Here is a 12,793-nt window from a genome sequence, read left to right as displayed (position 1 = left end):
GAAATTGAGTGGGGGGGGGGCGGGGGGTGGGGGAGCCACAGCCATAATGCTTACCAGAGGGTCCCGTTCTGAAACCATCGAATTCAACAGGCCCTTCATTATCTTGATTTACGATAAAAAAACTAGCACTGTACTTTTCATGGGGAAGATTGTCAATCCTACTGAGAAGTAATTGCAGAGTTGGTCGGCATACTAGTATTCTGCAAGGATGATAACAGTTTCAGTGTTCACACATGTGGGCTAGCTAGTGTTACTAACTGCTCTCTGAGTGTGGGAAATTTAAAAGTAAACGAGGAATTTTCTTATCAGATTAAAAAGCAAAAAAAAATTTTTTAAAAAACCCCAACACTTGACAATTGTGGAATGTAACATTTTCCCCAGTTGAGTAATTCAAATTATTAATATATTTTCCAAATTTCCTTGGAAGACAGTTGTGGGGTTTTTTTTAACCTGCTGTTATTTTTACAAGCAAATTCTCTCTAGTAAGTGGTTTTGTCCAGACTGCTTTCAGTTCTGGGTTCCTCAGCAAAAGATTTATCCCAACACATAACAAGTTCCTTGCAATTTTATAACAGCTTCTCCAGGACTTGCTGATGACCAGTATCCACCTGAGCTGGTTCCTATAGAGTCCTTTCTTCCTTGCTGTCTAGACCATTGCTCACTCTCAACCAACTTGTTCTTTCTCACATGTTCCAACTCTTTGGCCAGGGCATCTTAAAAAAACATTGACAAAAAAGAGAAAATCCCTGGGACAATAAATTCATTCTGCTGCAGCACTTACTGTAAGTGTCTTTTTGAAATTCTCAGGGTCAGCAAAAAATTTGAGAGATAATGACATTAAGCATAAACTGTCAAAGAATTGTTGTGCGACAATGTGATCCTTGAATTATTGTGATGGCTGACTAATAATAAAAATAAACATTGTAATTTAAATCCACTACTTAAGGACTCCAGTCTCTTGCTATCATCCTATAGATCTTTTCAAATCAAATGCTTTCAGTCACCTATCAACACAGCAGGGTGTACCTGTAAAATCTGTTTTAAAGGCTGTTGAATGAATTGAACTTTTTTTCATATGGAGATGGCAATTCTTTGCATTCTCTCCTTAGGTGCCTGCTTGGGTAAAAGCTGTTTTCAGGATACATATAAACACTCTATTGCTGTGGTGCCAATGACCCACTCTTACTTCATAGGAGCCCTGGGGCGCAGTGCTCAGCCTTGCCAAACTCTATAGCAAACCTTTCACCATGCAGCTCATTTTTACAGTGGTCCTGGCAATGTGCTGTGAGCACTGCCAAGGTGACGCAAGCTCCAAATCATCAAGCTCTGATCTCTCTCTGGGTTCACTCTGCACAGAGGCATTTTATTGAGACCCATCAGTGCTTGTAGCATGGGTTTGATGTATGGGGGGGGAGGTTTCTGACTTTGGGACCTGAAGAATGCTGCCTTGTATGAGTCCCTTTAATCCAAGCAGCAAGAACTCAGTGGAAGCCCTGAGCTATTGTTTCTGCTGGGGAAAGATACCATCATTCAGTGGACCAAGAGATACTGTGTCTCTGTGCGAAACAGTAGATTTGATGGAGTTGAGATGAACGATAACTTGCTGTGGTGTGGGGTAGCTTGCCCTGCAGTGACTGTACAAACTCAGCAAGAGCTGCGAGCAGCTTTAGCAAGATCCCACCCTGATAAATCTGTGCACCAGTACTGATTAGAAGGTAGGATGGTGAGAGTTTTATCAGAGTGGGGTGGCAGAAAAACAGGTTCTCAGCCCATCTGGGGAATTAAAGGCCTTGATGCCACAGAAGGTTACAGAGCAGATCATCTTGAGTGTGATCACACAGCATGTCCAGGACAACCAGTAACCAGACCCAGTCAGCATGAGTATATGACTGATCTCTTTCTACGACAAGATGACCTAGCTTAGTGGATGAGGAAAAGACTATGGATGCTGTCTACCTGGACTTTGATAACACTGTTGACACCATTTCTCACAGCGTTCTCGTGGAGAAACTGGCTCCTCATGGAGAAACTGGCTCCTCATGGCTTGGACCAGTGTACTCTTCGCTGGGTAAAAATCTTGCTAGACAGCCAGGTCCAAAGAGTGGTGGTGGTGAATGAAATGCAATCAAGCTGGCAGCAGGCCACAAGTGGTGTTTCCCAGTGCTCAATATAGGGGCCAGTCCTGTTTATTATCTTCTTCAATGATCTGGAGAAGGGGGTCAAGTGCACCCTCAGTAAGTTTGCAGATGACACTGCGCTGGGCAGGAGTGTTCATCTACTTGAGGGTAGGAAGGCTCTACAGAGGGACCTGGACAGGCTATATCAATGGGCTGAGGCCAACTTTATGAGGTTCAACAAGGCCAAATCCAGGGTCCTGCACTTGGGTCACAAGAACCCCATGCAATGCTTTAGCATTGGGGAAGAGTGGCTGGAAAGCTGCCCAGCAAAAAAGGACCTGGGGGTACTGGTCAACAGCCAGCTTAATATGAGCCAGCAGTGTGCCCAGGTGGCCAAGAAGACCAATAGCATCCTGGCCTGTATCAGGAATAGTGTAGTCAGCAGGACCAGGGAAGTGATTGCCTACCTGTACCCAGCACTTGTGAGGCCACAGCTTGAATCAAGACACTGAGGTGTTGGAGCATGTCCAGAGAAGGGCAAAAAAGCTATTGAAGGCTCTGGAGAACAAGTCTCATGACAAACGGCTGAGGGAACTGGGGTTGTTTAACCTGGATAAAAAGAGGCTGAAGGGAGACCTTATTACTCTCCACTGCTACCTGAAAAGAGGTAGGTGTCAGTCTCTTCTCCCTAGTAACAAGTGATAGGACAAGAGGAAATGGCCTCCAGCTGCACCAGGGGAGGTTTAGATCAGATATTAGGAAAAAAATTCTTCACTAAAAAGATTATCAAGCATTGGAGCAGGCTGCACAGAGAAGTGGTTGAGTCACTAAGTCTGGAGGTGTTTAAAAGACATGTGGATGTGGTGCTTAGGGACATGGTTTAGAGGTGGATTTGGCACTGCTAGGTTAGCAGTTGGACTTAATGATCTTAAAGACCTTCTCCTACCTAAATGATTCTATGATTCTATGACATGAGTCCAGGCAGCTTTCACAGAATCACAGAATGTTCGGGGTTGGAAGGGACCTCAAAAGATCATCTAGTCCAGTCCCCCTGCCAGAGCAGGATCACGTACAGTAGGTCACACAGGAACACGTCCAGGCGGGTTTTGAATGTCTCCAGAGAAGGAGACTCCACAACCTCCCTGGGCAGCCTGTGCCAGGGCTCTGTCACCCTCACAGTGAAAAAGTTGTTCCTAATATTTCTGTGGAACCTCCTATGTTCCAGCTTGTACCCATTGCCCCTTGTCCTGTCATTGGACGTGGCTGAAAAGAGCCTGGCTCCGTACTCCTGACACTCCAGCTTTTGGAAGTAGAAAAACACCTTATGGCAGTGTTACTCTCTCACCCAGCCTTCAAGTCTTGTCTCCAAAGCACTATGTTTTCCCAGCAGAAAGGAATGCAAAAGAAACATGAACATTTTTAAGTGTAAATGTTTCATTGAAAACCTCTAAATAGTCACTGCAGTGGGAGCTAGGATGAGTGCAAATTCCAAGAGGAAAAGGAAGATAACTACCATGGGCTATATACCCATCCACCCAACATTCCCTGTTGGGTTGTGCACCTCTGCACTTACCCACATGTGGCTGCTTTAATTAGATTTAACCTGAGGACACGTATGATATCATCCATTCCCTGTAAATTGTTAACCAGCTAAGACTGGTCTGGAAATATCCTCTACTAAGTTCCTAGTCTCAGGTATAACAGAGAATTCATTTTTAAATAACTTTGTAACTGTGCTTTCCTTAAACAGTTTTCAAGACAACTATAATTCATTCATTTCATGTAGATGTCCTTGAGTATGACTAATATCCTGGTTACATGAACTCTGCTTAGCATTGATATTGCTGGCTTCTTGCAAAAGAGAATTCCCATGATGAAATAGCTTTTCAGTTCAATCCTACCCCTAGAGATGAATTTATTACAAGTGCATTAGCCTGATTTACACAAATAAGTCTTTCTTTCTCTTGGTTTTGATTGCATTGATTTTATTTTCCATAAACCATCTGGAAACAAAATACTTATGATTTATTACATTAGTAAAGAAGAGGGTATCCTTTATGGTTGGAAAACTTCTGTTAACAGCAATGTGATGCTCATATGGAAGGTCTGAAAGAGACTTATTCAAATACCTTATTAAGGAAAAATTGTTAGGTTGTTTACTACATCTTATGTAGGAAACAGACCACATGGAAAATGCTCTGCTGAAAGAAAATGTTTGAAAGGAAAAAACAATATAGAATAAGATAATTCTCTAAGTGTTGTAGTCATCATAAGAACTTTTGTTGCAACCAGGAAAGAATCTCAGAGCAACAGAAAACATCTTTGCACAGAGGAGATAAAAGATGTCATGAAAAGTGGGCCCTGAAACACATATGAATGCAAAAGAGAGAAACTGCCTAGACTTCATCTAGGTATGCTGCTCATACAGATTCTTTAGCTATCCAAAAAAGCCACACCATATCTCACATACTCAAGGGACAGATAATGGAATCTACAACTTGCAATTATTTTTTGTTCTTGTTTCATTTATCATTCAGGTGGGAGCTCTATCCCTCTGTGTCAAAGTTTAAGTCTGTGCTGGCCACTAAGCTCCAAGGTACTCTGTAATTCCACCTCCCAGCACAGGATAATAAGGGAACCAGAAAGAGAAATTTTGAGGTTGAAAAAACCCTGAATCAGTTTAATAAAAAACAGAGAATAAAACTAACAATAGCAATGAAGATATCAAACTATATACTGATACTATACAAGCATGCAAATATGCTCAAAGATACATGAGAACATCTTCAATACCAGACTCACGTATTCCGGATGACAACAAGGTCCCAAGCAGAAAAAAAAGTCCCAGGTTAGACTTGGCAGCATGCAGGAGCAGCCAAATCCAGAGTCCTGATGATAAATCCACCAAAAAAACCCAGAAAAAGACTTGTGCCACTCCCAGTCAGAGAGTCAGGGGAAAAACAACCTGTCTTATTGAACAGCACTCCTTTGTAGTGTGAAAACAGGAGACTGGAACACCAACAGCACAGGAAGAGATGACAAGCAGCCAACAGCAAGCAAAGCAGCAAAACAACCCAGTAAACATTAAAAGCCCCAGGGGGCTTCTTAGGATCCCTTATATACTGAGCACATGGGAAGGAACACTGTGATTGGTCCATTTGGGTCACCTGACCCACCCTCACCTCCCCATAGACACAGCTGCCCCTCTTCCCACATTGTGATTGCTCCATGGTTCAAGCAGCCTCAGAACTCCTTTATCCTGGGGTTCTTAAACCAGGACACTCTGGTAAAACTAATGGGTGAAATTTGGAGATATTTTGGGCCTCAGTTGCCCCAGCCAGAGATTACCACCTTGTACCCACACTTCTCATTGTGCTGTGTGTCATAGCCTTGATGTGTCTAAGAGGCACCAAATAGAGGCAAATATGCTCCAGCATTTCTAGCCACTTGTAGGTTGGCAGAGTAGGAAAGATGGTGCAACAATTATGACAGAAAGGCTGTTCAGGTACAGCCTAAATACCATTTTATCCTATGGAGGCATGTTAATGTAAGCCATTGATGGAAATCAGATTGTGCTGACCTTCCAGAATGTGAGCTGCAGAGGTTAAAGGCAACCACACAGTCTCTTCTTCTGCCACCACTGAAACAGGGAAGAGAATTGCTGTATTAAGCCATCTTAATGATTTGTCAGAATGCTCAACATTCCAAAAGCCTGCAGTCTAAAAGAATTGTTTAAAGAAAAGGGATATGAGCAATAAAATCATATAATAAATTTCATTTTATTGAATATATTCATTCAGCTAGTTGATCTGCCTTCTGCTTCTTCACTGTGTCCAGCAATATTAATCACTAAATAATAATAAATTATAATACTTTGCAAAGCTTATCCCTAATACTTTCTATCTGGCTTTGGGAGCAAAAAAAATCAAGTATAATCCCAAAATATCTACATAAGGGATTTTCTTAGTGCTTGTTTAAGGCCATGCCTGCAACAGAAAGATAAGTATTGTAAGGCATCAATTTTAATTTAAATAGTAATGGCAAGAGGCTTCTTTGTGTAGACAACTTCTTTCTAAAGTAAGAGCTTTATTCCCTGGTGAACTTTCTATTGTAAATGTTATTTGCATAAGAAGAGTTTCTTTACACCAAGAGAGAAAGGTCTGTAGGGCAAATTCTGCTAGTAAAATAATACCAAAAAATCAATCGTACAATCATAGAATCATTAAGGTTGGAAAAGACCTCTAAGATCATCTAGTCCAACCATCTACCCAACACTACTACAAGCACTAAACCATGTCCCGAAGTGCCAGATTTATACATTTGCTGAACACTTTCAGGGATGGCAACTCCACCACTTCCCCGGGCAGCCTGTTCCAAAGCTTCACCACTCTCTCAGTAAAATTTTTTTCCTTATATCTAATCTAAACCTTTCCTGGTGCAACTTGAGACCATTTCCTCTTGTCCTATTGTTAGTAACTTGGAAGCAGAGACCAACACCCACCTCACCTGCAACCTCCTTTCAGGTAGTTGTACCCATTTCAGTACACCAGTTATGAGTAGTAAGATCCTTGCAAGAAGCCAAGCTTTTAGTGTGATTCTGCTACATTGCTTTCTGTAGGTAGAACTCTAAGTATGGAGCCTTGACTTCCGGGGATTACAGGAAGAGGAGTCCTGTGCCACCATCTTCTGGTAAAATCAAGAAATGGACAGGACAAATTCTGTCTTACTTTGAAGCCAGAAAGAACATTAGCTTTCAGGCCTGATGTTACTCTGTCAGTGGGGATTCTGATTTTCTTGCTAAATTTTAGCTGCAGGATTGGTAAAATGTCCTACTTGAACTGACTGCTGTCCCTTGGGATTAAGGTCGTGGTGTTAGGATAGGTAGTGCATATACAGATGAGCTCAGTAATGGGGAAGGAGGCAAAACTAAACAGCAAAAATCATTGGGAAAAGAAAAAGAGCAAATCAGATAGGAATACTGTGCCACTGCCTAAATCTCTGGATCATCCACAGGTGGATTAGAAAATGTAATTATGGTCCTGTAATAACAGAAAGGATAAATGAGAACTGGAAAATCTTTAGAAAAAGGTGGTAAAGTTAGTTGAAAGTCTGGAACATCTCCTGTTTGAGGTGACACATCTTCGGCCTGGAAAAGAGAAAGCTGAGAGAGCAAAAGAAGGCAAAAAGTATTTGTGGCACAAATTGGGTGAATGAAGACAAAGTTCACCATGACCATACTTAATACCAGAGCTACAGACCATCGTACAAAGCATGTAGGAACCAGGTTCAAAGCCAATAAAAAGAGGTGGTTCTGCACACAGCAGACATTGTACACAGTGGCACATTGCAGGGTGATCCTGTGAGTCCAGAGGTGTACCAGCCCAGGACTTGTACCTTGTACTTGTACACATTTTTTAAAAGGCATGTCTTCGTTTACAGTGCAGCCTATAAACCATAAGCTTCCTGGGTAGATACTCAATATTTTGTTTTTCCATTTCATGTTATGTCTGTTGTATTTTTAACACGAGTAACCACTGCTAAGGAACCCTTCTTCTTTGGAGCCCAGATCACTGGTGGAGTGAGGAAGTGCAGGGTATCTGGTTGGGAATGGGAATTTACAAGAGACAGTAAGGGGATTCCTCCACCCTATGTGAATCTTTCCATGGGGTGTAAATGCTATTTTTGACACAGGGAAAAACTGATTCAATTTCATGTTTAAAAAGCTGTGAGGATCATTGAAAGTAAAGGAATTTGTACTTGTTCCTCGTGCATCTCCTCCTCATGGAATCACAGAATGTCAGGGGTTGGAAGGGACCTCAAAAGATCATCTAGTCCAGCCCCCCTGCCAGAGCAGGATCCCCTACAGTAGGTCACATAGGAACGTGTCCAGGTGGGTTTTGAACGTCTCCAGAGAAGGAGACTCCACAACCTCCCTGGGTAGCCTGTTCCAGGGCTCTGTCACCCTCAAAGTGAAAAAGTTATTCCTAATGTTTTTGTGGAACCTCCTACGCTCCAGCTTGTGCTCATTGTCCCTTGACCTGTCACTGGAACTCACTGAGAAGAGCCTGGCTCCACCCTCCTGACACACCCTTTACATATCTACAAACATTAGTAAGGACACCCCTCAGTGTCCTCTAGGATTAAGAGACCCAGCTCCTTCAGCCTTTTCTCATAAGGGAGATGTTCCACTCCCTTCATCATCTTTGTGGCTCTGCGCTGGGCTCTCTCAAGCAGTTCCCTGTCTCTCTTGAGCTGAGGACGCAATATTCCAGATGTGGCCTCACCAGGGCAGAGTAGAGGGGCAGGAGGACCTCTCTCGACCTACCAGCCACCCCCCTTCTAACACCCCCAGGATGCCATTGGCCTTCTTGGCAATGAGGACACATTGCTGGCTCATGGGCATCCTGCTGTCCACCAGGACACCCAGGTCCCTTTCCCCTACACTGCTCTCCAACAGGTCAGTCCTCAACCTATACTGGTACATGGGGCTGTTCTTTCCTGGGTGAAAGACTCTGCGCTTGTGCTTGTTGTATTTCATAAAATTTCTCGCCGCCCAACTCTCCAGCCTGTCTTGCTGGAGAGTTGCCTGTTCTTAACCAGCCTCCATAATATTGTAGTTTACTGGGAAATTAGAGTCAGGCTTAACAGAGACGTAGGACATTTAAAAACCATTATGCTACTCTACCCATCATAATACTTCAAGATCAGGAAAAGACAGGAGTTTCTGCCTCACCGCAGCTTACTTGAATGAGTTTATATCTATCTAAAAATAAAATAATAAACTACTGATAACTAATGGTGTACTCTATTCTGATGACAGATTCTCTGAATGAATTAATGTCTCTCAGCCTGGGTACTTAAAACTTAATTTATTTCATTACATTACTTTCAACACACTATTTTTTTTCCTTTCATTTACAGTTGACAGTGATTTTCAGTTTCTTTAACAGAACCTTGGTAAATAAGCAAAATATTTTCACATCACTTCATATCTGGATAGAAAAAAATCTCACTTTTACTAACTTTTAGCAAAAATCGGTTTAAAACAATTGCATACAAGATCTAGTAAATGTGCAATTCTTCCAAGCTCTTAAAAAGTATTTTGAAGCTATTGTTACATTATTGAAACATCACAATTAGCGATAGCATTTCTTCACCTTTTTCATTTCAGATAATAATGCATTAACTATTGCCACAAGTTCTGATTTATCAGATAATAATTATCTCTAGTGTAACTACTCACACACTACTCATATGACTAGAATTAATAACACTTGCATATCTTGTGTAATCTGGTATCACATTCAAAAATAATTCATAGTGTTTTTATTTTTTCTTCTACTTGAATTGTTCTTGGAAGGAAACCCTTTTCATATGTCACAGGCTGGTCTTGCATTCTTAGATTAACACAATGTACTAGCTGATCTTTTTTTAATATTATGAATATGTATAGGTGTGTGTTTTACACATATAACCAGGTAGATGAAAACATACGTAATTATTCACACACAATTATCTACACATCCCACAAAAGTAGTTTTTATATTTCACTCAATTTTTAAGCAGATGATCTTCAGAAGGAAGACTGGGAATTGTCTTTCCCTTACTTTCTCATCAGCCTCTTGCAGCCTGAGGGTGAGACATTCCTCCACCAGATCTGAGTCTGATTATCTCAAGTAGAATCATTTTTGAGACTTGAGGGTTTTGTATCCAGCTCAAGTGATTAAGTGCTCCAGTCACCAGGCTAGTAAGAAAAAATTAGTAATTCTGAGTTCAAGAACAAAAAGGCATGCCCTGCCCTGCTTTGCTGCCTGACTATGCAGCAGTAGGAGACAACCATGGGACAAGAGCCTTGGTTTGAGATCGAGGGGAAGAAGGTGCAGCTCCCTTTCCAGTATTGCCTTCAGACTTCTAAATTCAGCTCCCCACCCACCAGTGTGCTCCCATTCAGAGGTGCTGAACACCTCATGTGGGGCATTTTGACACCTGACATAACTTGCTGCTCCTGCTCAGAAGCCAGAAGCTTGGGACCATGCAGAGGGGGACACATATGTTGACCTAGTCACTGCTCTTTGCTATGTATTATCATAGTTGTCTCTCCTGGCACAGGCTTTCACTCATACTAATGCTCTTTTCTGAGAAGATGGCGGAATTCTTCATCAATAAAATAAATAATAAACAAGCTGATCTCTGTTAATGAAAATTTAATATTATTGGTATGAATTTCCAGAGCTTGGTGAACTGGATATACTCAAGTTCCTATATTCCATCTTGTCGATTTTTTTATAGGCCGACTACATTTTAACAGTTTATAATCTACTTGTAGTTACTGGTCAATGGTTCACAATAACTTATGGATCATAGATATTACTCTTACTTCAAAATCTGATGGTTCCCATCAATCTCTTGGGGTGTTGTGGCAATCAACAGGATGCAGACTGCATATTTCACATCTACATTATGGGAATTACACCATAACTGCTAAGCGGAATGACAAAACCATCCCATTCAATGGAGAGGAGTCACAGAGATCTGTTAAAAAAATAATTTCCTGCCTTAGATTGTCCTTGAGAGATCTGTCCATGTTCTTTAGCACTGGCTGAAAGGTGAAATGGCAGCCTGTCTTGTGTGCTGCTGGGGTCTATTTCAGTTGAATATGATAGAGAAGACTAACCTGAGGAAACAAGACATTCATTGACCACGTCTCTCTTTTTGCAGCCAGCTTCTGGAACTGTCCAATGTAAGCGTTGTTTCTTAGCAATGGTGGTTTTGGTGTGTATTTTCTGAAAACAAAAGGAAAACTCTTCACCAAATAGTCACAGGTGATGCCCAACAGCCACGAGATGCATTGACTGGAAATGTCTCACATGAGTGGTAATGTCACATGTTAAATAAACCAATCACATACAGTCTGTTCCCCTTAGGAAAAGCCCCAAAACCATTAAACACGGTGTCAAAGGTTGTGACCGAGGTATACAGTATAGAGTATTTTCTAAATCCAAACCCTATTATGAAATCCTGACAGAAGTTACGACTCTGTCCGTGTCCCTGTCCCATTTAGCGGTCCCCCAGCACCAAGGAAAGGGAATGAACTGGCAGGGAGGCCATGCTCCCTGACAGGCTGTGCTGGCAGCTTCATCTCCAAAAGCCAGATGCGGGCAAGGAGCGGTCTCTACGTGAAGTCATAGAGGTTGGCTCCAGCCATGAAGGGTACAGCTATGGGTCTCCTGCCAGGCACCTACAGCAGCAGGCTTCTTGTGTCAACTCGCAAGCATAGAAGCAGCAGGAGATATAGTCCCTGCTCTGCTCACTTTCCTCTGCAGCCCCACCACCCAGCACTGTTAGCTTGTATCTGGGTTGGACAAACTGTTCAGAATATCTAGCTTCATTATTACTTGCTGTGCTTCCTCATTGGCAATTTTTATTTGAATTAATTAATCATTAACGGGAGTGTGGTGCTTAATCATGTTCAATGGTACTGAAGAGAAGAAGAGCAGACAAGACCAGATGGACACAGAAAGGTCCTTCTTGTGGCACTGTAAGTATTCTTTGAGTTTTTCTTTGAATCATTTGGATGTTTTACTTTGGGGGGTTATATTGTTGCCTGAGAAGAGCACGTTTTCACGTATAAAAAAAAGGATACACCTGTTATGCTAAAAATCAAAACACATCATAAACCAGCAAGAACTGGCTGCTAGTGAAGAAGATACTTCTCATAGTTAAATAAAATTCTGGTTTGGAAGCAATAGAGATGCCTATAGACTTCGCTACTATAATGATTCAACATTTTATCTTTGAAAAAACTGTAAAAGTATTTTGTAATTTTTGTCCTAGACAGTATGATCTGTGTTTATATCACATTTGTGTTTTAACACAGTTTTAATTCTCTAGCTGATGAATGGAGGAAAACTAACAAGGCTGCAGTAGCCATCCTGAAGTACTGAGAACAAAAACTACTTCCACCAGTAAATCTGGGGAAAAGGTCAAAAACTTCCACTTATTTGCAAATTTTAAAAAATTCATTCCATCTCTATTTTTTAGATGTTATTATGATGAAAGTGTTCTTTTTTAAGAGAGTATCTGGTTATAAAAATAGTGTGTCAGGAGGTGTATTCTTTCTGGGGATCACTGGCACGCATCAGGAATGTGAAGGGTGGGATTTTGGAGAACAAGTGTATTCTGAGAACCTCCTTTTACTTGGCTGGAGCATGCAGCATGAATAAATTAATTTCTATGATATGTTTGGTAGATATATCTATTTTCCAGAAACAGCTAAAAGGAAAATGAAGCCTACCTTCTCACTGTGTTTATTGCTGGCTGGTTTGCATACTGTTGCCCAGTGTTATCAGCATTCTCACTACTGCAACAAGCAGGATGATCCTAAAGAGACGGATGACCCAGGACACAGTTCTCATGGGGAAGGTGTTTATCCAGTTAAGAACAAAACATTTCTCAAATTAGCTCCCAGCAATGCCAACTTTGCATTTGCACTTTACAAGCTTGTTGCTTCTGAAGCAACCAACCAAAATATTTTTTTTTCACCCATAAGCATCTCCACTTCCTTTGCAATGCTGGCACTTGGTGCCAAGGAAACAACACTGACGCAGATTCTGGAAGGGCTTGCCTTTAACCTGAAAAAGACTCAGGAGCAGGAAATACATGAAGGTTTTTGCCAG

At 41.5% G+C, this 12,793-nt stretch overlaps 2 protein-coding genes across 2 annotated transcripts in view; both read left to right on the top strand.

Annotated features, from left to right (window-relative positions):
• LOC104274141 (serine protease inhibitor 2.1-like) overlaps positions 1 to 172 on the top strand; it is a 3,582-nt gene extending 3,410 nt beyond the window's left edge. The window contains exon 5 of the mRNA XM_009869682.1: positions 24 to 172. Within this exon, the coding sequence (XP_009867984.1) occupies positions 24 to 172 (149 nt within the window). The remainder of the gene's footprint in view (positions 1 to 23) is intronic.
• A 12,228-nt stretch (positions 173 to 12,400) lies between these two features.
• LOC104274140 (alpha-1-antitrypsin-like) overlaps positions 12,401 to 12,793 on the top strand; it is a 3,197-nt gene continuing 2,804 nt past the window's right edge. Inside the window, 1 exon segment of the mRNA XM_009869681.1 lies at positions 12,401 to 12,793. This exon segment is cut by the window's right edge and continues 18 nt beyond it. Within this exon segment, the coding sequence (XP_009867983.1) occupies positions 12,401 to 12,793 (393 nt within the window).

Source organism: Apaloderma vittatum, unplaced genomic scaffold (genome assembly GCF_000703405.1).
Source record: "Apaloderma vittatum isolate BGI_N311 unplaced genomic scaffold, ASM70340v1 scaffold7215, whole genome shotgun sequence".
NCBI lineage: Eukaryota > Metazoa > Chordata > Aves > Trogoniformes > Trogonidae > Apaloderma > Apaloderma vittatum.
This window is presented reverse-complemented; position numbering and strand designations above follow the sequence as displayed.